This window comes from Triturus cristatus, chromosome 11 (assembly GCF_964204655.1).
Source record: "Triturus cristatus chromosome 11, aTriCri1.1, whole genome shotgun sequence".
Taxonomy (NCBI): domain Eukaryota; kingdom Metazoa; phylum Chordata; class Amphibia; order Caudata; family Salamandridae; genus Triturus; species Triturus cristatus.
This window is the reverse complement of record NC_140594.1, coordinates 31,086,529-31,112,542: the sequence shown is the minus strand read 5'-3', so window position 1 is coordinate 31,112,542 and position 26,014 is coordinate 31,086,529. Positions and strand designations below refer to the sequence as shown.

The 26,014-nt window shown below is 43.6% G+C and overlaps 1 protein-coding gene across 2 annotated transcripts in view; it reads right to left on the bottom strand.

Moving 5' to 3' along the window:
* Nucleotides 1-26,014, bottom strand: part of ADGRD1 (adhesion G protein-coupled receptor D1) — a 1,181,274-nt gene that overhangs the window by 983,817 nt on the left and 171,443 nt on the right. For both annotated transcript variants that reach the window (XM_085636451.1, XM_085636453.1), the window contains one exon: nt 22,109-22,363. In XM_085636451.1, the coding sequence (XP_085492577.1) occupies nt 22,109-22,363 (255 nt within the window). The remainder of the gene's footprint in view (nt 1-22,108; nt 22,364-26,014) is intronic.

Below are 26,014 nucleotides of genomic sequence, written 5' to 3'. Positions count from 1 at the left end.
TGGCGTGGCGGTTCCGAGGATCTGCAAGGCTGTTGAGTCCTGTGTCATTGTCGAGGAGGTTGTCGATGAGGGGCTTGCGATGCGAAGGCTTGCATCAAGGATGCATAGTCCTGGGTCAATGCATCGCACATGAGCAGTTCCAAAGAAGCTGCATGGCTGCGATGCAGAGTCCTGCATCGTCGTCAAGGATTCCATTGACAAGGAGCTTGCGATGTGAAGGCTTGAGTCGAGGATGCGTCGCACAGCAGAGGTTCGGGGGAGATTGCGGGCTGCAATGGGAGGTCCGGTGTCAGAGGTGTGTCATGCTGATTCCGATGCGGCTGTGAGGAGATGTGTCACGCTGCGTCGGTTCTGCTCACAGGACCACAGCTGGGCTGCAGAGCACCTTCAAGCCTACTTTCCAAGGTCCAGGACTAGGGGGGCACCACTTGCAGGGTAGGACTCACAGCAGAAAGAGTCCAGGTGCTGGGTTCACCAGGTGAACGTGTGCTTCAAAATACATGTTATTTTATGTTATGCAGTGTTATGCTATGCTATGTTCTGTTATGTTCAAGGTGGTTGGAGCCTTTTCTGTCCCAGAGACTCGAAATAGGAGGCCAGCCAAGTAGCCTTGGAGCCACTCTGGTGGTCCTGGGCTCTAGATGAAGGTTCAGTGCTTCTCTCTCAGGCAGCTTTCTTCTGGCAGAGGAGCACAGCAGTCCTTTTGAGTGTTCCACTGGTCCAGAGGTGTACTGAAGAGTTGAGTCAGAGGGTCCATTATTAATACCTGGTGCCCACTTTGAAATAGGAGAAAGTTCTGGAGGTTTCTACACCCCCCACACCCCAAGGTGCTTGGAATTTCCTGCCTACCAGCCTGGTCCCAGCTTTCCTGGGGTCACAAAAGACTAGTGTTAAAACCCTTTGTGAGAGTGTTGGGCAGAGCCTTTGTGATGTGGAAGTGTGGTATGTGACAGCTCCTCCTGCTCATCAAGTCAGAAAGGGCCCATCCTGCCAACAGTTATTCCCCCTTTGTCTCACTGTCTGTGAGCAATACACGCAATACTCTAAGACCAACTGGCAGCTACACCTACTCAAGTGACCCAGGATACAGGCTGCAGGCACCAAATGGTTGGGGCAAGAAAATGCCTACTTTCTTAAAGTAGCATTTTCAGAAATGTGACCTAAAATCAGACGTTACCATTAAAGAGGGTTCTACATTACAATTCTGTAGAAAACCAAACTCAATATTCCTACCTGCTCCCAATTGAAAGTTATAATATATCATATATATTAAGTTAACCCAATGTTCTCCTAAGGGAGAGGCAGGTCTTGAGATAGAAAATGGATTTAAGCTTTTTCACTACCAACACATTTAAAAGTTAAAAGTACATGTCAAAATGTTTTAATACATTGCACCCTGCCCTATTGGCTGTTTAGGGCCTACCCTAGGGGTGACCTAAAAAGGTAGGTTTAAGCCTAGTAAAGGTTTATTTTACCAGTTCAAAATGGTAGTCTGCAGTGGCAGGCCTGGGACATGGTTGAATGGCTACTAAAGTGGTTGGCCAAAAGGGTGTAAGCCAATTTCACCATGTTAAAAGGAGAGAGCACAAGCACTTTAGCACTAGTTAACAGTAGTAAAGTGTGCAGAGTCTCACAGCCAACAAAAACAAGATCAACAAAAATGGAGGAGTAAGGCAAACATTTTCGGGGGAAGACCACCCCAAGGCTGACAGCTCTAACAATGACATTACGCCGTGGGCTGAACGTACTGCACTGGCATCGCACAAGAGCTACGTTTAAGGCAGTGGCTTCACAATAGGAGCTGCCCTTACTGCAGTGACATCGGACTAACAAGTGCTGAAACTGCACTGAGTCACCTTTCACTTTGAGCCTCACTTGCTGCAGTGACATCACATTTAGGTTTGACGTTGCTGCAGGGACATTAACAGAATGTTGTAGATACCAATGAGAGTTAATCTCGCTTTAAAGTGTAGGTGTGTTTTTATGTTTCATCCATCAGCTGCCTGTTGTGAGGGAACAAGCTGACCTTTATTTGTCATTATTTGCCTTCTGCCCTTCAGTGCTAACAAAACAGTCTGGAAAAACATTTATATAACTCCTGCAATAATTCTTTCTGTACAGAACTGAGATAACAAAGGTAATTTGTCGAATGATAAATGAGTTATTCCGAGGAAACTTCTGAGGGCTGCTCTAATGCTCTCTGGGTGTCTCTAATCGGCACCCAACCAATTGCCTACAGATTTCTGTCCAAATGAAGAAATATTTCATCCTGCTTATGGCATGACATTAGTGTTTCACATCCCCTGATAGTCCAGGAAGACATCGCCCTCCATATTAGAGATGTTAGCCACAGGTGGGCTGACTTCTAGTTAAAAAGGAGTATTTTCAAACATAACAGTGCCTCTAAAACTGTAGAAGTGCACCCTTTCAGGTGTCAGGCACCCTTACAGAGGCACCATCTACACAGCACATGACTGACTCGGTGGCAGCCCTTCCAGCCTTTCCGAGTCACTGACCAGTCCAAGATTGGCACATGACAGGCTCTGTCTAAGCCCTACTTGTTTTTTAAAGTAATTGGCTTGTCAGAACCCTAATATTTGACTAAGGCTTCTTGGAACAAGTCCTCCATCAGGAGAGCATCTTCCAGCAGGTTGGATCTTTACAGCTCCACATAGTCCAGGCTTCTTGGAGCATGTCTTCTACCCGTAGAGCATATTCCAGCAGGTTGGATCTTTTCAGCTCCACATAGTCCAGGCTTCTTGGAGCAGGTCTTTTACCAGTGGAGCATCTTCCAGCAGGTTGGATCTTCTCAGTTCCACATAGTTCAGGCTTCTTGGAGCGGGTCTTCTACCAGTGGAGCATCTTCCAGCAGGTTGGATCGTTTCAGCTCCACATAGTCCAGGCTTCTTGGAGCAGGTCTTTTACCAGTAGAGCATCTTCCAGCAGGTTGGATCTTCTCAGCTCCACATAGTCCAGGCATCTTGGAGCAGGTTTTCTACCAGTCTTTCAGCAGGTTGGATCTTTTCAGCTCCACATAGTCCAGGCTTCTTGGAGCAGGTCTTCTACCAGTGGAGCATCTTTCTGCAGGTTGGAACTTCTCAGCTCCACATAGTCCAGACTTCTTGGAGCAGGTCTTCTACCAGTGGAGCATCTTCCAGCAGGTTGGATCTTCTCAGCTCCACATAGTCCAGAGTTCTTGGAGCAGGTCTTCCGGCAGAAGAGCATCTTCCAGCAGGTTGGATCTTCTCAGCTCCACATAGTCCAGAGTTATTAGAGCAGGTCTTCCGGCAGAAGAGCACCTTCCAGCAGGTTGGATCTTCTCAGCTCCACATAGTCCAGGCTTCTTGGAGCAGGTCTTACAGCAGAAGAGCATATTCCAGCAGGTTGGATCTTCTCAGCTCCACATAGTCTAGGCTTCTTGGAGCAGGTCTACCAGCAGAAGAGTATCTTCCAGCAGGTTTGCTGCTCTAAGCTCCACACCGTCCAGCACATTAAGAGCAGGTCCTTCAGCAGGGGAGAATCTTCCAGCAGGTTGGCTGTTCTTAGCTCCTCACTGTCCAGGCTTCTTGAAGCAGGCCCTCCAGCAGGAGAGTATCTTCCAGTAGGCTTGCTGCTCTAAGCTCCACACCGTCCAGGCTATAAAGAGCAGGTCCTCCAGCAGGGGAGCATCTTACAGTAAGTTGGCTGTTCTTATCTCCTCACCGTCCAGGCTTCTTGGAGCGGGTTCTCCAGCAGGGGAGAATTTTACAGTAGGTTGGATCTTCTCAGCTCCACATCGTCCAGGCTACTCAGTGCAGGTCCTCCAGCAGGGGAGAATCTTCCAGCAGGTTGGCTGTTCTTAGCTCCTCACTGTCCAGGCTTCTTGAAGCAGGCCCTCCAGCAGGAGAGCATCTTCCAGTAGGTTTGCTGCTCTAAGCTCCACACCGTCCAGGCTATTAAGAGCAGGTCCTCCAGCAGGGGAGCATCTTACAGTAGGTTGGCTGTTCTTATCTCCTCACCGTCCAGGCTTCTTGGAGCAGGTTCTCCAGCAGGGGAGAATTTTACAGTAGGTTGGATCTTCTCTGCTCCACATCGTCCAGGCTACTCAGAGCAGGTCCTCCATCAGGGGAGAATATCTTCCAGCAGGTTGGATCTTCTCAGCTCCTCATCGTTAAGGCTTTTTGGCACAGGTCCTCTAGCAGGAGAGCATCTTCCAGCAGGATCATGGATCCTGTGGTGGCCGATGAGTAGCAGAGACAGCCCATTCTATGGCTCTGAAGATGCCATGCTCACCTAGTGTTATTGTTGTAATCACAAGGAGTCCAGTAGTCCAGGTGGAGATTAGGTAAGATGGTATATTGAGTAGTTATGATGAAGAGCTAAAGTAAAGAGCCCCACCAGGATCAGCCTTCCTGCTGCTCAGCCCATCCTCCAACTGACTCTCTCAGACGTCCAACATTCCAAGCATCAGCATGCACCAACATTCCACTACACACTCACACTGACCGAGGAGCAGGTATACGCATCTCCGCTCTTTACAGGGAACAAGAACATAATGCAATTTTCCAGTGAATAATTCGCATCTGCAGAAAAATACATGCATGGAAATAATAGGTGGACCAATCGCAAACATCTGATGATGACCAGATGACATGTATGTCAACATCAAATGCAATGATAGTAAAGTACAATGAAATAATTGACATGTGTGTGAAAATACAATACGTAATGATGGTAAATGACAATGCACGCATATGTAATCACATAAATGAATAACGCAACAAATAAAGCAGTAACCACTTCCTTTCTAATTGCACAAAAACTCCACTTAACTCACAGCTTCTCCCTTTCCAACAACAAAAACAAATCACACATTCTAACACATCACGCTTCACCTACCAAACACCTAATGCCACAAACATACCAGCTGACATGTAAGACAACACACAGGAAACCAACCACCGAGGGTGACGTAGAGACCAACTGAGAGCTCAAAATACATCTCAAACGCAACAGTCCTCCCAACTGTAATACCTAAGAAATTAGTGACTCAATCCCCGAGCAGTCATCTCAAACGCAACAGTCGTCCTAATTCTAAATGGATGACATACTACCACAGAGTCAGCCCTCACATAACATAAGTAGTATTAAAGAACACATGCAGCAAGCATACCAAAAACTGCAGAACGCACATAGGCTGCACTCTGAAATGATTCTGAGCATGCAATATAACTCTAGCTAAACTAGTAAAAGGCACAAACGTAACCGCATTGTTGAGATGCCATCCCACAAAATATACATATATTAGTACCAGTCAAAACCACACATGCCTCCCAAGACTGGATAATGCCTTAGGCTAAACTCCGGCAAGTTCACAGTAAGTGCAGAGCACATTTCTGCCTCCTAGACCAACATGTTTGGGCCACACTACAGATTGTTCTGTTCTCTGCCATTAATATAGCCCTCCAATGCAGCACTACCAATTAAACACCAGAAATTCCCAAACTGATGGCCGTGGAAAGAGCTCCAGAGCGTCGCAGGTTCCTTATTATTATTATTATTATTATAAGGATTTATATAGCGCAGATTAAAAGAATCGAAACTGTAACCCTACGGGTATCCAGGCGCTCTGACCAGACAAGATGTTTTATCGCACGAGAGGACAAGTTGGAGACTTTACGCTGCTGGGAACAACCAGGTTTTGAGGCTCCTTCTAAATTCTATCAAAGACTGCGTTTGCCTGAGAGCTGGTGGGAGTTCATTCCAGCTTTGGGCTCCGACCACCCTGAATGCCCTCCCTCCTAGTCTTGCCCGTTTAAAACTGGGCTGTACCAGCAGATTGGCCTTGGATGACCGCAGCTGCCTTACTGGGGAATACCAGGCAAATCTTTCCTGGAGTGGGATCGGGCCTAGTCCATGGATTGCCTTGTGCACCAGGCACAGAGATTTGAAAAGGACTCTTTCTTTAACGGGTAACCAATGTAGATCTCTGAGTGCCTGGGTGGAGGAGGAGTCAAACTTACGACCAAGTGCCAGCTTGGCAGCAGCTGACTGAACTCTCTGTAGCCCCTGCAGAATGTATTGGGGGGCTCCGAGATACAGAGAGTTGCAGTAATCCAGCCTGCTGAGGATAATGCTTCTTACGACCGTGTTACGGGAATCTGCAGGCAACAATGGGAGGACACGACGTAGAAGTCGCAGTAGACCAAAGCAGGTACTGGAAGTTTTGCTGGCCTGTGAAGCCAGCTGAAGGTTGTTATCGAACAAGACCCCCAGGTTCCGTACAGTGCTAGCTGGTGTCAGTGGAGCTGAATCCGGGGCGATTCTGAAGTCCACCGGAGGATGTTGAATCAGTCTTGTTGGTGCATAAAGCAACAGTTCTGTTTTGTCTCCGTTGAACTGCAGACAGTTTCTCCGTAGCCAGTCCGTTGTCTGCCTCATGCAATTTTGGAACTGCTCCAGAGAGACTGCCTGTTTGCCTTCCAAGGAGAAGGCTAGTTGGGTGTCGTCAGCATAATTGATCAGCTCCACCCCAAACGCTTTAATGATGGAAAATAGCGGTTGTAAGTATACATTAAATAGGATGGGGCTGATACTCGAGCCCTGTGGAACTCCGAAGTCCACTGGTGTGGTCTCTGAGATGAAAGAACCCATGGTCACCCTTTGGTGTCTTCCCGTTAGATAAGAACGCAACCACTGTAGTGCTTGACCTCCAACCCCAACCTCCGTCAGCCGTCCCAGCAGCGTTTCATGACTCACGGTATCGAATGCGGCTGACAGATCTAGGAGCACCAAAACAGCGGTGCTCCCTGTGTCAGCCCGCATCCGCAACGTGTCCAACATGGTGACTAATGCGGACTCGGTTCCGTGGCAAGGGCGGAAGCCGAACTGGTCCCTGTCCAGCAAACGGTTAGCCTCTAGATAACTCGAGAGGGATCTGCTCACCGCCTTCTCCAGGATTTTGATAGGGAACGGGAGGAGTGATATTGGCCGGAAGCTGGCAGGGACAGTTGGGTCCAGGCTTGATTTTTTGATCAGAGGGGAGACCAAGGCCAGTTTCCAGCTATCCGGGACCATACCTTCTGCCAGCGACTGATTACAGATCTGGCGCAGCCAGGGGAAGGTCGAATTACCCCATAGCTTCCACACCTTCTGGGGCAGTGGGTCAAGGGGGGAACCCGACAAGATGCTGTGTGCCGTCTTGATAAATGACTCATCTGAGAAAGATGAAAAAAGGGTTAGAGAACAATTACTACTTGGCTTCTCGTGGTGTGTTCCTTTCCCAGAGGCATCAGCTACTCTATCAGAGACCCCGAAGAGGTCCGTGATCTTCTTCACCTTGTCCTTAAAGTAGGTAGCAATATCATCGCATAACCTCTTGGAGGGCACTACTTTATTTTCGAGGCAGCTGGGGGCCGACAGGGAGTTCACTATTCTAAACAGTTCCCTTGCTCCATTTGGGGCAGATGCTATAGAGTCAGCGTAGAAGCTCGCTTTGCGATCCAGGATAAGTTGCTTGTATCTACTCTGTGCGGATTTCAACGCCGCCTTATCCCTGGCAAGGAGCCCCTTCCTCCATTTCCTTTCGATCTGCCTACAGAGCTGTTTTAACTGTCGCAGGTCATCATCGTACCAAGGCGCTGATGGTCTGCTCCTAACTCTGATCCTTTTCTTCGGGATCAAAAGGTCCAGCTCGTTAGTTAAAAACTTATGGTAGGCATTGTAATTATCCTCCACCGATCTGGAGGCTAGGAAAAGACTAGCTGTAGGGAGAGTCACCCGTGATCCGGTTTTGGTCAATTTGACCCAGTTTCTACCCTCTCTGTATGTTGCCGTGGTTTCGGATTGGCAGGAGGTAGCTGGTAGCAGTATCTTAAACTGAATACAAAAATGGTCTGTCCAAGTAAGCGGGTGAACGCCTAAAAGCTCGACCTCCGTCTTGTTGGCGAACAACAGATCCAGTATGTGGCCTTTTTGGTGGGTGGGAGATGTAACTAGCTGGTGGAGGCCAAGGCCAAGACAGGTAGCCGTTAGATCCCTCAACTGGTTCTTAGTACTTACGTCCTCCCGCCAGTTAAAGTCACCTAGGACAACCATCTTAGAATGTGTGAGTGCAAGGTTGATGATTATATTCAAAAGAGGTTGCGTTGGAGTGTGCCGCCCCGGTGGACGATAACAAAGCAGGCCTGTAAGTAAGTTCCCTCTGTCGCCCTGTAATGAGAAGGCCATAACTTCGATCCCCTCAATCGCCTCCGTATGTAGCAGGCTCGGACGCAAATTCTCCCTGTAGATTAGTCCCACCCCTCCTCCCTTACCGCCCTGTCTGGGTTTATGTATAAACTTAAAACCCTCTGGACAGGCGGAGCCAATCTCCACAGCTGCATCTGCTCTAGCCCATGTTTCTGTGAGGAAGAGCGCATCCAGCCGCAGATCTTCTAGTAGCAGTGCAGTTTCAGTGTGATGCTTAACTAGCGATCTGCAGTTCAACAGAGCACATTTGAGTGTGCCTGGCTCTTTCAAAGGTCTCTTGCCTGTTCTGGGTACTGAGTTGCAGGGTTGCATAGCACCCTTGCTCTGAGTGGGTACTGTGGGGGCCATCCTACCGCCTATATCCAGGAGCTGTAGTCTGGTGTACCGGCGGCGTCCCTCAACGTCGCTGGCAGGAGCTTGAGCCGTCCTATGCTCGTCCGGCACGGGGGTTCCTCCAGCAGAGACAGTCGATGAATGCATAGTTCCCTCCAACTTCCATTTGCTGTTGATTGCAAAGAGATCAAAAAGAAAGACCGAAGGTTCCCGCTACAAGTCTGCTTCAGGGCTGAGGCATAGAGAGTCATTGCCAGAACACACGGTCGACAAAAGAAAAAAAAACTTCAAACTGCTACCGCCACGTATCGTTGTAAAATGTTATACCTTCACACCGTAACAGTCAGTGAAGGGAAACGCTGAGCAAACAAAGATGGCGGCATGTAAGAATGACACATGCCGGCTGGCTCTAGGCACGTACATGCTGCAAAATATCACGTTCCAGGGCACAAGCTGAGACAACGCAGAAATTCCAAATTTACGAGCTCCCTGACCTCTGAGCTTGCACACTCACACTGACTGAGTAGCAGATATAACAGTTATCCTATGGGGAAAATCTTTGTGGCTAACTGGACCGGTCCGTCGTGGCACAAAGGATTCTTGGATCACCTGCCTTGTATCTCCAAGATAAAGTCAAATCAACCCTTGTCCAGTAGGTTCAACTCCTACATGGAGGGGGATTGGATCAGACGATTTTCAGGCTCTGGAAAGATAAGAACACAGACGAAACGTTCTCCCTAGGGAGTAAAGCTAGGAGCATCATGGTCGTCATGTTATTCTAGCTTTGCAATGGGGGGAGTTTTGACACACACGGGCCACCCGAACATGATATCCGTTATGAAGAAGACTCCCAGTGGAAAATAAAGAAGCATATTTATGGTACCCACTGGCTTGGTCTTCTTCTATCAATCAATCAGTAGACTTGTAGGGCTCTTCTTGTCACCCGTGAGGGTATCCAGGCGTGGGCATTGTTCAGCTGACTCCGCAAATCTCTCCATTGTCACTTTGAGTCACTTGTACATACTTATGTCACGAAAACGAGAGACACAATGGCATTTTGGACAGACGAGGCCATCTGATTAGCCATAAGACTTGGACACAATGGGGGCTATTCCCAAACTCCAGTTTGTAGTGCGTAAAGTACAGGTACAGCAGTACTACTCACTTACTAAAAAATGATATTCACTAATCCAAGAACTGAGCTCTCCGCCTCTCCTATTGATTCTGTGTTGAGATCTCCATCACGATGGCAGAGATCTTCACGCTCAAACCTACTTTGTAGTAGCAAATGTGGGTGGGACAAGGAAGTGGCTGAAAAATGGGGAATACTTTCTACTAAATGGAAGGGTGGTAGTAAAAAGTACAGGTGTCTAGGGAAGAACCCCATTGCTATTCACAAACGACAGTTCTAAAGTTAGTACAGTCCTAAAGGTGTTGAAAAAGTAGTAAGTGTACTTCAGCCCAGCCTTTGAGTAGGCCAAGCACCACATCTGGCCACTCACAGGTACTGCAACACAATCCCTTAGAAAATAATGAAGGCAGAGACTTAAAATGAAAACCCCTAGGAAAAAATGTAAAATTATTTAAATTATTTAGAGATTTAAAATATACCTAGAAATGTGTTTTGTTTAATGTCTAAACAATATATATATATATATATTCACTGAAAAAACCATAGGTTTCAGACATGTTATAGTTAGCGGAAATTTTACTGATAAAAAACCAATGAAATTCCCCCGTTATAGTTAGTGCAGGCAACTATAACTCACGCGACCGCAATCCTCTGCTGATGCTAATACTGTATTTAGACACTTATTTGCCCATGTCTTCTTCCATAAATTTTTAGCTATACATATATTACAAATATTTTTTTTTCATAAAGACACATATGTCATCAGCAGAAGATTGCGGTCGCGTGAGTTATAGTTGCCTGCACTAACTATAACGGGGGAATTTCATTGGTTTTTTATCAGTAAAATTTCCGCTAACTATAACATGTCTGAAACCTATGGTTTTTTCAGTGAATTTGCAAGGTTTTTTAAATGCTAATTCCTAACTATAACGTGTGTGAAACCTATGGTTTTTTCAGTGAATTTGTACGGTTTTTTAAATGCTAAGTTACTTTACGCCATTCGTGGCGTGCACGCCCACTTAACGCAGTTCGTTCCGTGCGCGCACTGTGCGCGCACAGTGAGCACGCGGTGCGCTTCGCGCACCGCGCGCCCACTTTACGCAGTTAGTGCCGTACATGCATGGAGGACATATTATGCGCTTCCTTGTGATAGGTAATCTGTTAAATTTAATTTGTAAGTGATGACAATAATATGCCATGCACAGAGAGTTTTTGTTTTTTTTTATTATTAAAATTTTTAGCGTAAGCGCACCGTACGCGTACGGTAAGCGTAATCGGCGAAATTTTCAAAAAATAAAAATTTACCGTTTTTGGCCTTGGGGGATCTTTGAGGACTCAACTAACATGGCTATGTGCATGGGCGCTGTCTAAACAGCCCCTTTATATGTTTTTTGCCTTTGTTTACAGCCCCCCCCTCAGAGTGCGAGAGAGAAAATGGCGGCCGCCGCTTCCTGGTTTCGACCGATTCGAATGTTTACTTAGATGTAACAGCCAATCAGAATCGCGCTCGCGCACGCCACCGTACGCGTACGGTAAGCTTACGGTAAGCGTACCGTAAGCTGGCTCAGATATATATATTGATTTAAAGGCTATTTTCTCAGAATCTACTGAACAGATTTACACCAAACCTACAAAAGGCACTTCCTTGACCTGAGGACTACCTCTCTGCCAAATTTCTAGTAATTCTGTTCAGCCGTTCGGGCTGTAGCCCTGTCTAAAGGTCCTATGGAAAAATGCATGGGAAAAACGCGTTTTGGGACCCCCCTTTTATCTCAGCCCCCGCTTGACGAATCCCCCCGAGACTTTCAGGGTAGGAGCGGAGCGTAGCGCCCCACCTATTTTGAGAAATTCGCGAGGATTCGTCGACCGGCGCCAAAGTTATTCAAAATAGAATGTTGCGGATTTCCTATGGAAACAGGGTCCTAACTATAACTACCTACTGGCGACCGCCAGTAGGTAATATATATATATATATATATATATATATATATATATATATATATATATATATATATATATATATATATATATATATATATATATATATATATACATATAATTCCTTTCTCCAGACGGGTTTGTTTAGGATCCGAGCCCGTTGTCAGTTGGTGCACAGATGCCGGTAAACCAGAAAACCGGCAAATCAGTATAATTCCAATTGCACGTAAACAAAGCACACTCAGAGTCACGGGTATTCCAAAGTGGCAGTAGTTTATTCTTCGCTACGCGTTTCGACACGCAGAGTGTCTTGATCACACGAATCTACGAACGTTTTGAATAGATTTAAATAAAGTTCATTGAAGTGATTTCACCCAGAGCATGATAATAGAAGTGGGACTATCCCCTCAATTGGTCTTATCAGATGTTCTAGTGCGGCAGACATATTGGAAAGTCCAAAACAACGTTTTCAAAATTAAAAATATAGTCATACTTCATTTGTTCAAAGATTATCGGAATGGCAAGAATTGGGTATCATCTCATGGCAAGAATACTGTTTTCTGAAACGTGATTTTCCGAAATTACCCATTCTGTATCTTCTCCCTAAACTTCATAAACACCCCACTATTCCACCAGGGAGACCAATCGTGTCTTCTATGGGCAGTGTTAACAAAAATGTATCCAAATATGTGGATCAGTTTTTAAAGGAGTATGTCATGAATCTACCATCATTCGTCAAAGACACTAAAGATTTCCTGAACAAACTTGATGGTCTCATATGGAACGAGAACTACCACCTGATTACCCTGGACGTGAACTCATTATATACTATAATAGACCACGTCCAGGGGGTCGAAGCCTGTATGCACTTTTTAGGCACTAGAGCCATCACTTATCTTGAACATACACGCATGTTGGCTGACATGATGATGATATGTCTAAAAAATAACATCTTCATGTTTGATGGGGTACTCTACAGGCAGGTGCGAGGCGCGGCTATGGGAACGTGCTTCGCACCTGGATTTGCAAACCTTTTCCTAGGAAAATGGGAAGAAGAAATTCGATCAAATCCATCCCTAACAAAATATTTTGAGTCAGTAGCTGTATGGCTCAGGTATATCGACGATCTATTCATTGTATGGAGTGGTGATAAACAAGAAGCTGTCGAGTTCATTAATGAACTCAACACAAACCCATACAATATTAGACTTACATCTAACATCAGCAAAAGGGAGGTGGAGTTCCTAGATACCCATATTGAGGTCATTGATGGGAAACTTGTAACGAGTCTATATAGGTTAGACACAGCTGGGAATAGCCTGCTCCATGCCCTAAGTGGCCACCCAGAACCTTTGAAGTGGAGTATCCCATATGGGGAACTACTTAGGGCAAGGAGAAATTGCAGCACAGACAACAAATTTGCAGAAGAAAAAAACAACATGCTTGAAAGATTTCGTCAGAGAGGATATCCTGAATGGGTCCTCAATAATGCAGTACATAAAATCGAAAGTGTAAGTAGAACCAAAGCACTAGAACAAAGAACTAATGACCCTGGAGACACAGACAATAACATCAGACTTGTAACTACATATAACAACAGATCAGGAAAAGTGTGTAAAATGCTCACCGAGAATTGGAAGATTCTCCAGACTGATGCCATTATAGGGAAAGAAATAGGAAAAAGACCCCTGATCACCTATAAGAGGGGCAAAAGTCTAAAGGATATATTGGTAAGAGGGGATATCACTGAACACAAAAGCCATAATTTCCATGATCTTAAAGGGTTCTTCCCCTGTGGGCACTGCAGAGCCTGCAAATTCAGTCACTCTGTGAAAGAATTTGACATTCCGGGGAGAAACAAAAAGTGGAGAATAAACCAATTTCTAACATGTAGCAGTAATTGTATTGTATATGTACTTGAATGTCCCTGCAAACGTAGATATGTGGGGAGTACGATTTGCATGGTAAAGAAACGTGTGATGGAACATCTCCGTGCGATTACCAACGTAAATGTACAATACCCAATTGCTAGGCATTTTTTGGAATTTCATCAATCTAATAATTCCCTGTTACGGTACTTTGCCATTGAACAAATAGTCTCGAATCCACGAGGCGGTAACAGAGACCTCAGATTGAGACAACAGGAATCAAAATGGATACTTGAGTTGGAAACTAGATTCCCGGGAGGTCATAATCTGGACGAGGAACTAGCCTCACATCTTCATATAGAATAAACAACTAGAGTTAATATCTAATACTACGACTGCATTATGAGAAATCTAATGAATGTTCTTTTTGGATACTTTTTCCTTTTTTCTCTTCGAGAATTTAATGGCTATATATCTCTTATTTGTGTTTTTTACAGGAGGAAAGGAAGGGGCCCATTTCGTGTCTGACTTCTCACGGGTTCCCTAACCTTTTCTTCCCCGGGCTCGGGACTACACTGTACACAGATAAGAGAATTTTTACAAATTTCTATCTATTTGGAAATAGAATTGGTTTCGTTTTTTTGTTTTTGGTTTTTGTTTGTTTTGCACATTTGACGGTGTCATGGATGGAGTTGGGACATTAACCTGCAAACTGATTTTAGTCTCGTATGATGTTGCAAATAGTATTTGATCAATGCCAAATCAATGTAATGTTTAGATATATAGTCTCTCTTCGGCACTAGACCGATAGAATGTATGAACAATAGACCCTTTATTTACTCTGTTTTGCCACTAGAGCGATTGGATACAAATGCGTGTCAAAGACACACTGGGGCCAACTTACACTCGTACTAAAATGTGTCGATTACATATTGGCAAACAGAATGATTACTAGATCGACATTGGCTATTTAACCTTGAAATATGACAAGAATGAAATTGAACCAAAACAATATACAGCAATGTATTCGCTAATGTAAATACTGGAAATGTGTAATTATATGCATATTGAATTTGTGTTCCCATTAACCACAAACAAATAGGGTGTCTATTTAGCAAATTGCTAAACAAATGAAGTATGACTATATTTTTAATTTTTGAAAACGTTGTTTTGGACTTTCCAATATGTCTGCCGCACTAGAACATCTGATAAGACCAATTGAGGGGATAGTCCCACTTCTATTATCATGCTCTGGGTGAAATCACTTCAATGAACTTTATTTAAATCTATTCAAAACGTTCGTAGATTCGTGTGATCAAGACACTCTGCGTGTCGAAACGCGTAGCGAAGAATAAACTACTGCCACTTTGGAATACCCGTGACTCTGAGTGTGCTTTGTTTACGTGCAATTGGAATTATATGTACATATAAATATATATATTGTTTTATCTTAAATGCATATTAAGAAAATTAACTTGAAAATAAAATTAAACTTTTAATAAAAATGTAAAATAATATGTTTAAATGAATCTACACATTACTGAACAATTTTTAATACATATTAAACAAAATTGTTACCATGGGTTAGAATTTTTGATTATCCCTTTAAAAATATTATTTATAATCAAAATAAATATATTTTAATTGATGAATTATTTAATACACTTTTAATGTAATGAGTTTTCATTAGATGAGTTATTGGTTAATAAATATTTTACATTAGTTCACATTTTTATATTAAAATATTTAACATACTTTTAAAAACATTAATAAACTTTTATATTTTTCCCTATACTTTCCCAAAGGGAGGCCTCCGCAATGGTGGTGGAGATCTTTATGTACGAGTGAAAAGTTACTAGTAGAAACTTTACACTCTGAAATCATGTTGTAGGAGGCTCCACCAGGGGGTAGAGACACATAATTCTGCACTTAGGTGTAAATCTACACTTAGAAATGACGAATAGCAAAATCATGTAGATTTACACCTCGGTGTAGTACTCAGTATACATGTGAGTAAATCTACAAGTGTCTATTTATCTTTATGAATAGGGCCCCAGTGAGCCTCTCATTGTGACTAATGCTGCCCAACCCTTGAAGCCTTTGAGGCCACCCAACGACTGGCAGCCGTTTTAATGTCCCCACACCTTAGTCCGCTTCTGTAGTTGGAGGCAGTTAGAACCGAGGTTGGGGTGGAGGTCAACCAGTGTTTAGGACTTCACTGCAGAGGAGAGAGCTGGAAGGAAGCACCACAGGCACCATGGAGATGATGGAGGCCAACATGATGGCACATCATTCCCTGCAGTTACAATCAGCAGGTGAGGGCCAAGTGATGCCCACAACCAATCTCTATACGAACCGTCAGGCCCCCTGCAAGAGAGGATCCTTTCCGATGGGCCGCTTCCTTGCTTCCGTTGCTGAATTGCTTGAAGACGGGCTTCAGATGGGATCAGTGGACCCATTGTTTTGAATCTACAGGCAGACTTTACAAGGACTTTGGTTTGTAATATTTCATACTTGCTAACCGCTGCCAAGAGAATTGGAGGCCAATAGTTATAATGAAGGGATGGGTTCCGCAAACCATTGATAGTGGCCATAACACAATGTTTCATAAAGTCTTTAGGAAGTCATTTGCTGTCAACCTCTTCAAAAACTGGACATTGGTTACATCTCAATGGTGGTCACCAGGTTCAGAGACTGCCCTTAAGGTGCAACCCAGCAGACGTTCCATCGTTCACATACCAAGCTGGTAAGTCCATAGCCTAAAGTTGAAAATGTAAGCGTGTACCTGGAAGCTGACATCTCTTGTGCCTCACAGTGCCTAAAAAAATATTTATGCCAACTAAATATAGTTAAGAATGGTCTTCGATTCTTGCAAACAATGTCCAAGGCATAGTAGTTGGGTCCTTCATTAGTATCCGGTTCACTTATGGCAACCTTCATCTCTCAGGTCTTCTGAACGACCACGTCAGATGTTTGTCGTTATCAGGGCTGGACCTGGGCATGAAGAGCAGGATTCCACTGTCTGGAGACGACAGCAGGGTCTCTCTACTAAGGACCAGGTCTGCTTTCAGCTAGCTTATCTGCATCTTAAATGCTTGCGCAAGCTATACCCGGCGTATGTCCAACAAAGCTATAAGATGAGGCAAACGTTTCTGGTTTTCAGTCTTCAACAGGCTTTTCAATGTAGTCCTTTAAGTGTTAGCCCAAGATATTGAAAATTCTGTTTAACCGTGTTTATACATTCTCCATAATAAAATAAATACCACAAAATAAGTTTTTCAAAATGTTATGAAAAAGGTGATTTTACTGCTACAGGTTTCTAAAGGGGCAAACCTGCAATATTGGCTTATCCGATGCCTGACAACATCATCTAAATGAAGGTCAAAGGTCCATTTGTTCTGGATTAGTTTAACACAACTCTCAAAGTAATATAGGAGTTAAGAAGTGTGTGACACTTTTGAAGAAATATGTTTCAAGGTCTTTGAAAAAAGTTAGATAGTTCTGTAATGGGAGACTAACATGCTTTTAACTAGGTAAATTATAGAATTGGTTAAAGGCGGTGAGGGGGTTGGTGAAGCTTGGAGGCAGTTTGATCTCTCTTGGCCACTGAAAGAGTAATCGAGGAACCCCACCGGACATGTGACCACACTAGCAGTAGCCTCAGTGCCAGGTTGGTGCCACCCAGACAACAAAGTGCTGGGAAGCTCAAAGAGGGGCACTGGACACAGATCTGGAGGTAAGGATCCCTCTCTGGTTAGGGACATACGTCTCATCCCTAATAGCAGCATGTTGTCACTTGTGCAGAAAAGAGTCCCAGCCATCTCAGTGGTTACCGCTGTGTACTCAACACACCACTGATGCTCTCTCAGTGGTTACCGCTGTGTACTCAACACACCACCGACGCCCTCTTAGTGGTTACTGCAGTGTACTCAAAAACCACTGATGCCCTCACAATGGTCACCCCTGCGTACTCAACACACCACAGATGCCCTCTCAGTGGTTACCGCTGTGTACTCTACACACCTCTGATGCCATCTCAGTGGTTACTGCTGTGAACTCAACACACCACCGACGCCCGCTCAATGGTTACTGCTGTGTACTTAACACACCACCAACGCCCTCTCAATGGTCACCGCTGCGTACTCAACACACCACTGACGCCCTCTCAATGGTTACTGCTGTGTACTCAAAACACCACCGACGCCCTCTTAGTGGTTATTGCTGTGTACTCAAAAAAACACTGATGCCATCTCAGTGGTCACCGCTGCATACTCAACACACGACTGATGCCCTCTGAGTGATTACCTCTGTGTAGACCTCATTGAGGCTTACACACATCTCTGAGCCATTGGTATTCAGATGCATGACTCAAAAACACTCTGACTTCTATCCGCTAAGGCAGCATCACAGTCTCATCTTCATGGCGCTCTACAACGATGGCCACGGTAATCATAACGCACATTGGCTTCCGTTGGACTGTCTTCCCTTGTCGCTCTCAGCTGCCTCTGCCATATCCAGTGATTATCTCTCAGTGAAACGCAGAGAGGTGATGGAAAACCTATCTGAAAGAATCTATTTTTTGACCTTAGCTCTTCTCATTCATTCCAAATGACACAAACTGTTTATTTCTATTTAAATACTAGCCCACAATACTTCCATGTCAAAACCCTGATAAACCTTGATAAAAAAATATAGGTTATTGGTGCTACAAATTTGAAAAATCCACTTCTCCGCAGACACTGCTCATCTTTAGGGGTTCCCTTGCTGCTCAGACCCACCTTTTCCGTGCTCTCCAGTGACTGCCATGAAGCTGACATACCCTGGTGTCAGAGGGGCCACATGGGATATATCTTTGATGCTAGTTTTGTAAGGAAAAGAGGTCGCTCTTTAAGTAGGTGAGTGATGAAAGTGTTAGTGGAATACTGATGGTAAATAGACAAAATATTGAGTTAAACTTATCGACCTACCAGAATATCGATGTTGGAATATCGTCATGCCAGAATATCGTTGACAAGAATATCGAGTTGAAACAAATATAGATTTTTTAAATATCGATGTTAAAAATATCTTTTTTTTAGTTAGTGTTATGTATGTTAGTATTTAATTTAAATGTATGTGTTCTATATTTTTGTGTAAGTATTGCTTTTGTGTTTTAATATATGTGTTAAATTTTTATAAGTAATACATTTTTTTCCCCAACATTTTCCTTTTTAGTTCCATAGCGGGTTGTGGGTTTATAGGGGAATAGGGTGGGAAGTAATTTAATTATAATACATTTATTAATAATTTTTAGAAGTTAATAATTATTTTTAATTAAATTTAGCATTTTATTTTCGTAGCGGGTTGTGGGTTTATAGGGGAATAGGGTGGGAAGTAATTGTATTGTTATTAATTAATTAATAATTTTTATTAATTAATATTTATGTATTTAAAAATGTATATTGTTAATTGTGAATATAATTTAATATTAATGATGTATTAAGTGGTTATTAATAATTATTAATTAATTGTTAAATATGTTAATTGTCTAATTTTTTAGGAGTGGGTTGTGGTTTATAGGGCAATGGAGTGGAAAGTAATTTAATTATAATTAATTCATGTATGTTTTTTATTAATTAATATTAATATTTTTAATATTTTATATTGTTAAATGTGGTTATTACTTTATTATTAATTTTTTATTATTTGGATATAAATAATTATTAATTAATTATTAATTATGTTAATTGTGTCTTTTTTAAAGAGTTTGTTGTGCATTGATAGGGGAGTACAGTGGAAAGTAATTTAATTTTAATTAAAAAAAAAATGTTTTTAATAATATTAATTTAAAGTTATTTTATAGTGTTGTGTGAACTAATTTATTAGTTATTGTTTTTAATTTGCTTTTAAATTGTTATTAGTTAACTAATTAATTGTCAATTAATTATGTTAATTTTTTCATGTTTTACAATATTGATGGTATTGTTTATAGGAGAATATAGTGAGAGGTAAATTATTTTTGAATAATTAATTATTTGTTAATGTTAATTATTTTACTGGAGTGGGAATACTAAATTATTCCCCTCCGCTATCAAACACTTTCCCTCCTGTTGCATTTGCTGGAGTGGGAATACTAAATTATTCCCCTCCGCTATCCAACACTTTCCCTACTGTTGCACTTACTGGAGTGGAAATCGTAATTTTTACCCCTCTGCTATCCAACACTTTCCCAACTGTTACACTCGTTGGAGTGGGAATATTTATTTTTACATCCCCGCTATCCAACACTTTCCCTACTGTTGCACTCACTGGAGTGGGAATAGTAATTTTTAACCCGCCCCCGGCTATCCTACACATTCCCTACTGTTGCACTTACTGGAGTGGGAATAGTAAATTTTACACCTCCGCTATCCAACAGTTTCCCTACTGTTACACTCGTTGGAGTGTGAATATTTATTTTTACTTCCCCACTATCCAACACTTTCCCTACTGTTGCACTCATTGGAGTGGCAATAGTAATTTTTACCCACCCGCTATCCAACACTTTCCCTACTGTTGCACTCGCTGGAGTGGGAATAGTAATTTTTACTTACCCACTATCCAACACTTTCCCTACTGTTGCACTCACTGGAGTGGGAATAGTAATTTTTACCACCCCCCGCTATCCTACACTTTCCCTACTGTTGCACTTACTGGAGTGGGAATAGTAATTTTTACCCACCCGCTATCCAACACTTTCCCTACTGTTGCACTCGCTGGAGTGGGAATAGTAATTTTTACCTACCCGCTATCCAACACTTTGTTATGTTATGTTAGAAAAGTTTTGTAGAGCGCTCGTTCACCGGTTGGTTTCTTGGCGCTAATGAGGCAGAGGGATCACCAATCGAAAGCAGATTATTTATAGGCGCATGTGAATAGCCATGTTTAGAGAGATTTCCTGAAATTGATCAGGTTTATGCTTAGTCTAATTTCCAGTGGGATGGAGTTCCATAGTCGAGGGGCAAGGGTCGCGAACCTGCATCCCCCTTGCCGCTTCAGCTTAAAGGTAGGTACTACGAGGAGATGGAGATTGGCTGAGCGGAGGTTGCACGAGGGGGTATAACGGGAAATGCGGTCGGTGATAAATCTGGGGCTGCGACCGTTTAGGGATTTGTACACCAGGCAGCCAATTTTAAAGGCACAGCGCTGGGGAATAGGTAACCAGTGAAGTTTTCTGAGGAGAGGGGAGGAGTGTTGCCATCTGGGCTGTTGGAAGATTAGTCTTGCCGCTTGATTTTGAACCAGTTGGAGTCGTCAGGTCAGGCCAAGTGGGAGTCCCAGGAAGGTGGCATTTGCGTAGTCGAGTCGAGATAGGACCAGGGCTATCACGACCTGGACCAGTGCAGTTTGGGATAATAGCCTTCTTATTTTCCTTATTTTGCGTAGCTGCAGGAAGCAGGTGGAAATCACTGTGCCTATGTGAGCTTTAAGTGACAGGTCATTGCTTATGGTGACCCCAAGGCTTTTTACTGAGGTGGTGGGAGTGGGTGGAGGGCCCGGATTGTTAGACCAGTAGTTTGAGCCCTAGTGTCTGTGTGTAGCGCCCGTCAGTATCAGTTCAGTTTTACTGGGGTTCAGTTTTAAATGATTGTGATCCATCCATTGGCGGATGAATGTCATGGTAGCTTGGAGCACTTTCCCTACTGTTGCACTCATTGTGGGAATAGTAATTTTAAACGCCCGCTATCCAACACTTTCCCTACTGTTGCACTTACTGGAGTGGAAATAGTAATTTTTACCCCTCCGCTATCCAACAGTTTCCCTACTGTTACACTCGTAGGAGTGGGAATATTTATTTTTACTTCCTTGCTATCAAACACTTTCCCTACTGTTGCACGCATTGGAGTGTGAATAGTAAATTTTACCCACACGCTATCCAACACTTTCCCTACTGTAGCACTTGCTGGAGAGGGAATAGTAATTTTTACCCCTCTGCTATCCAACTGTTACACTCATTGGAGTGGAAATATTTATTTTAACTTCCCCGCTATCAAACACTTTCCCTACTGTTGCACTCATTGGAGTGGGAATAGTAATTTTTGCCCACCGCTATCCAACACTTTCCTTACTGTTGCACTTACTGGAGTGGGAAAAGTAATTTTAACCCCTGCGCTATCCAACACTTTCCCTACTGTTACACTTGTTGGAGTGGGAATAGTAATTTTTACCTTCATGCTATCCAACACTTTCCCTACTGTTGCACTCACTGGAGTGGTAATAGTAATTTTTATCCCTCCACTATCCAACACTTTCCCTACTTATTTTATCATTAAATAATATTATTTATTAATTATTTTAAAGTAAATATATATATATATTAAATTGTTAATATGTATGTTTATTTTTGTTAAATTAAATTACATTTTTATGAATTTTTACATTTACAAATAAATTAAAATGGGCTATTTTTAAGTTAATAGTATTTTTTCCAATATTTTTGTACTTACCATGTTGTAGATAGGATGTCGATATTCTGGACATCGATATTCTTGACATGATATTCTGGTAGGTCGATATTGTTGTCATCGATATTATGACAGTGATCCCTTACGTCACGCAGTCCTTCAACAAGTACTTTATTTCATCTCACCTGTGGCCGCCGTAAAATACAGTTGTATCTCTTTGGGAGTCAGAGCTCGTTCCCAGATGATGAATTCATCGAAGGCCCCATTTACATAGGTCCCAGCCTGATCCTCGCTAGTGGCCACCACCAGGCTGGACCTTGGGTTTCCGTAGCTCTGAGACTCTTTGCCCCTTGGGTCGCTGGTGTTCAAGGTGCCATTGACATAAATCTTCAGTCCCTTATCTAAGGTCCAGGTGAAGAGTACATGGGTCCAATCTGCCCCTGTGGAGGAGAGAAAAGGAAGCTTGTAAGTCCAGCTAGAATTCTGGGTCACTCCAGGAAATTCCATACAGATTTTAATATAAAATGTAAGCTTGGTGCACCTTAAGCCAGCAGTAAAGGCTGCAGAGTTCCTCCCCCTTTTTTCACATATACAAAGTAAATCTTTTTGTGATTTTCAAAATATAGAACTGTATATTCTCATATTTTAACACTTTTCATGTGATTTTTGGTGTTTTCTTTGGGATGTATGACGTTACAACGCATGCTGTTACAACGCATGCTGTTACAACGAAAGTTTTACAACGCGAGTGCATTGACAACGCAGGACATTACAACGCAAGTCTTTACATCGACTTGCACTAGATGGCGTGCTAACATTAAAAAAGTGTAATTTACTATTCCAACTCCAATCCACGTAACAGTAGGGAAGGTGTTGGGATAGTAAACTACACTATTTTTAATGTTAGCACGCCATCTAGTGCAAGTCGATGTAAAGACTTGCGTTGTAATGTCCTGCGTTGTCAATGCACTCGCGTTGTAACAGTTTCGTTGTAATGGTAGTGCGTTGTAAAAGTTGCGTTGTAAAGGTTATTCCCCTTTTCTTTGCTGTGTGTGTCAAGTAGATTTTTGACTGTTCAAGACTAAGGGGCCTATTAGGACACCCTAGCGGTGCAGGGACCGGCCGCCAGTGGTGCGGCAGTCCCACACCGACAATTAGGATGCCACCGCCACCATGGCGGTGGCATCCTCTATTCCCAGCATTGTGGCGGGCAGTGCTCACAGCACCGCCCGCCACAATGCTGGGAATGCACGTTGTGCATTGTCAATGCCAAGGTGACAGGCACCGCGCGGTGCCTGCCACCTTGTCCGTGACATGTGCACCCACCTTGTCCGCAGTGGGCCCCCATAAGCGAAATCCGCATGGCTTTCCATGGCAGGGTCTCCGCCATGGAAAGCCCTGCACCGCTGCCCATGCTAATATGGACCATATCCAGCCCATTTTCCACCCGGTCGACCGGCGGAAAATCGGCGGACGGTCTTTCCATCCGTCGGGGTCCCCTCCGCCATACTATAATAGTGGTGGGAAATGGGTGGCGGGCAGGGTATGATGTAGGGCGGATCGCCACTGCCATGCGGGCGGTGGCGATCCGCCCTACATCCTAATAGTCCCCTAACAGTTTTGCTGCATTTAGTTTTAAGATTTGCATTTTCTTTCTTGTCCTCCCATGTTTTTTGGATCAAATATTAGTCAGTCAGCAGGGACAGCTGTGTGTGGACCAGGGACCTCACTAGCAGCACCTTTCCTTGAAGAATTTCACTGCCTCCCTTAGTATAATATGTTGTATCTCTGTAACAAACATTTCCTTGATGGGTCCTGGTTCCAGAGAATCCTGCAATGTATGTTTTATATCCATTAAGTTTGTTCTTAAAGTCCTGCATTGCGTCGACAAAATCAATTAAATGTTGCAGATGCAAAGCATTAAGAAAAAAACATGTAACGTACACATTAGCGTTTATTTTGAGTAAAATATTTAATATGACACAGGCCTTGTTCTGAGTGAGTGGAACACTTGGACATAAGGTGCTGGGCAGAGAGCAGCATGGTGGTGGGGGCTGGAGTGGGGGGTTCCACTTACGACCATATTACAAAAAACTGTAAGGGCCTCATTTCTGGGGTTTTGGTGTAGGGCAGTGCAGCAAGTCAGTTTGCTGCTCTGCCCTACGCCAAAGTGAAAGGGCCGGAGTGCACCGTATTTATCCACTATGGTGCATTCCTGTATTTCCCCCTGCACTGGCGTCATTTACCAGCCTAGTGCCAATGCACGCACTCTCACACCATGGTGCAAGGGTGCCTGTGTTATCTGCAGGATTGTTTTTGTACAGGAAGGAGAACCTTCCTGTACAAAAAGAATCCAGAGAGGTGTTTTCCTCTTTTTATGTGTGCTGAAGAATGAATGCAGCACAAATGGAAAGATGAAAAAGCGAGGAGAAATAAATACATTTCTTCTTGTTATGCCTCACCTAGGGAGGAGTAAGGTTTTGGCGCTTCCCCAGATTTACATGCTCTCGTAAATCTGGGGAAGTGTCAAAATGCATGGGTGTTGCGTGGGAATCCCCACTCCAACACCCATGGAACGCCTCCTTGACGCAGAGCAAGGTGACGCAGAGATTTGCACTGCCGTGCCTTACTCCATATATATGAGGCCACACAAACCACGCAGGGTGACTTTGCGCGGCTTCATAGACATTATTTTGTGATTTGCACTGCTGTAGCATCACAAAACATGACGCTCTGTCATGCCCCTAAGTGACTGGGGTAGGGTAATCTATATATGTGAAACCAGTCGTGGCCCATGCAGGTAAGAGCGGTGGGGCGGTGGGTGTGGGTGGGGGGGATTTCGACAGACGATGATGAGGGAAAATTTAATAAATAATTAACTTTCCCTCGTCGTCTGTCAAAATTACCCCCCCCCCAACTTGGCCCCACCGCTCTTACCTGCATGGGCCGCGGCTGCGTGACAGATGTGGTTGGAAGTAAGCAGGACAGTGTACCATACATTTCAAACTACCTGAGTGCAGTACCATAACACCAGAAGTTCCCAAGCCAGGAGTACACCCAGTTTCCAAATACTGCAACTTTGCCACAAGACCACACGAGTAGGGACGAGCCCCAACATCATTGTTGCGCCTAAATGTTAATCAACCCTGTACATTTTTATTATTTTCATATTCTGAAGCCAAATAATAAATATAAAGGCTCTTAGGTAGTTGGCTGGTATAACGTTTTCAGAATATTTAGAGATTTTTCAGCTAGTGATGGCTTGCGCCATGGAAACATTTGGAGATTTCCCAACAAGCGGGGTCTCTGAAAGTGTATCAGTATCCGCTTATTTGTGCATCACCAGGTAAAGTGTCTGTACTTGTTTTAATCCTATTAAAATCTCTGGGGCTTATTTACAAACCCCTTGCGCCGCTGGTACGTCACTTTTCCCCATATTAAAAGTGATGCACCGGCGGCGCAAGGGGCTTGTAAATAACCCTCTTTGTTTCCAGCGCATAATTACAAAATACGTGCTTCAATTTTGCTTTCCTAACCGCTGAATAGATACAGTTACTTTACAGGTATTTACATTTTATTGTGTATTGCAAAAAAACGACATCCTAAGATTGTCACATAATTACCTTTAAAAACTCCTCTCACTTTACAGTCAAAGAAAAAAAAGTAAACACCAATCCGATGTTAAAAGAATAGGCAGGAACGTGTCAGCTTGTCAGAAGACGTAGCCTGACGTTTGACCACTGCCACTGAAGCACGGCAAATGTGACCAGACAAATACAGCATTTAAAGTCTTCTTTATTTATTGCTCAAACTTTCCCGACCCACCAGAAGTCAGCTCGGCGGCGACCGTCATTGTGGGAAACCCTGGTCTACTGTGTATGTGAGTGTTAAGTCTTTTTTCTGGGTTTGTTGTACAGTAAGTTGCTTGAGGGTTGCAGCACTACTGCATATCCCGCTGCGCTGCTTGGTGTGCAGTGGCTGTTGACGTATGATGAGGGGTCTGTGTTGCTTGTTGTATCGGTTGGACATTATAGTACAGCTCTGTTGGAGCTCATCACAGTGACATCTGTATGTTGCTCAGTGTCCTGTTG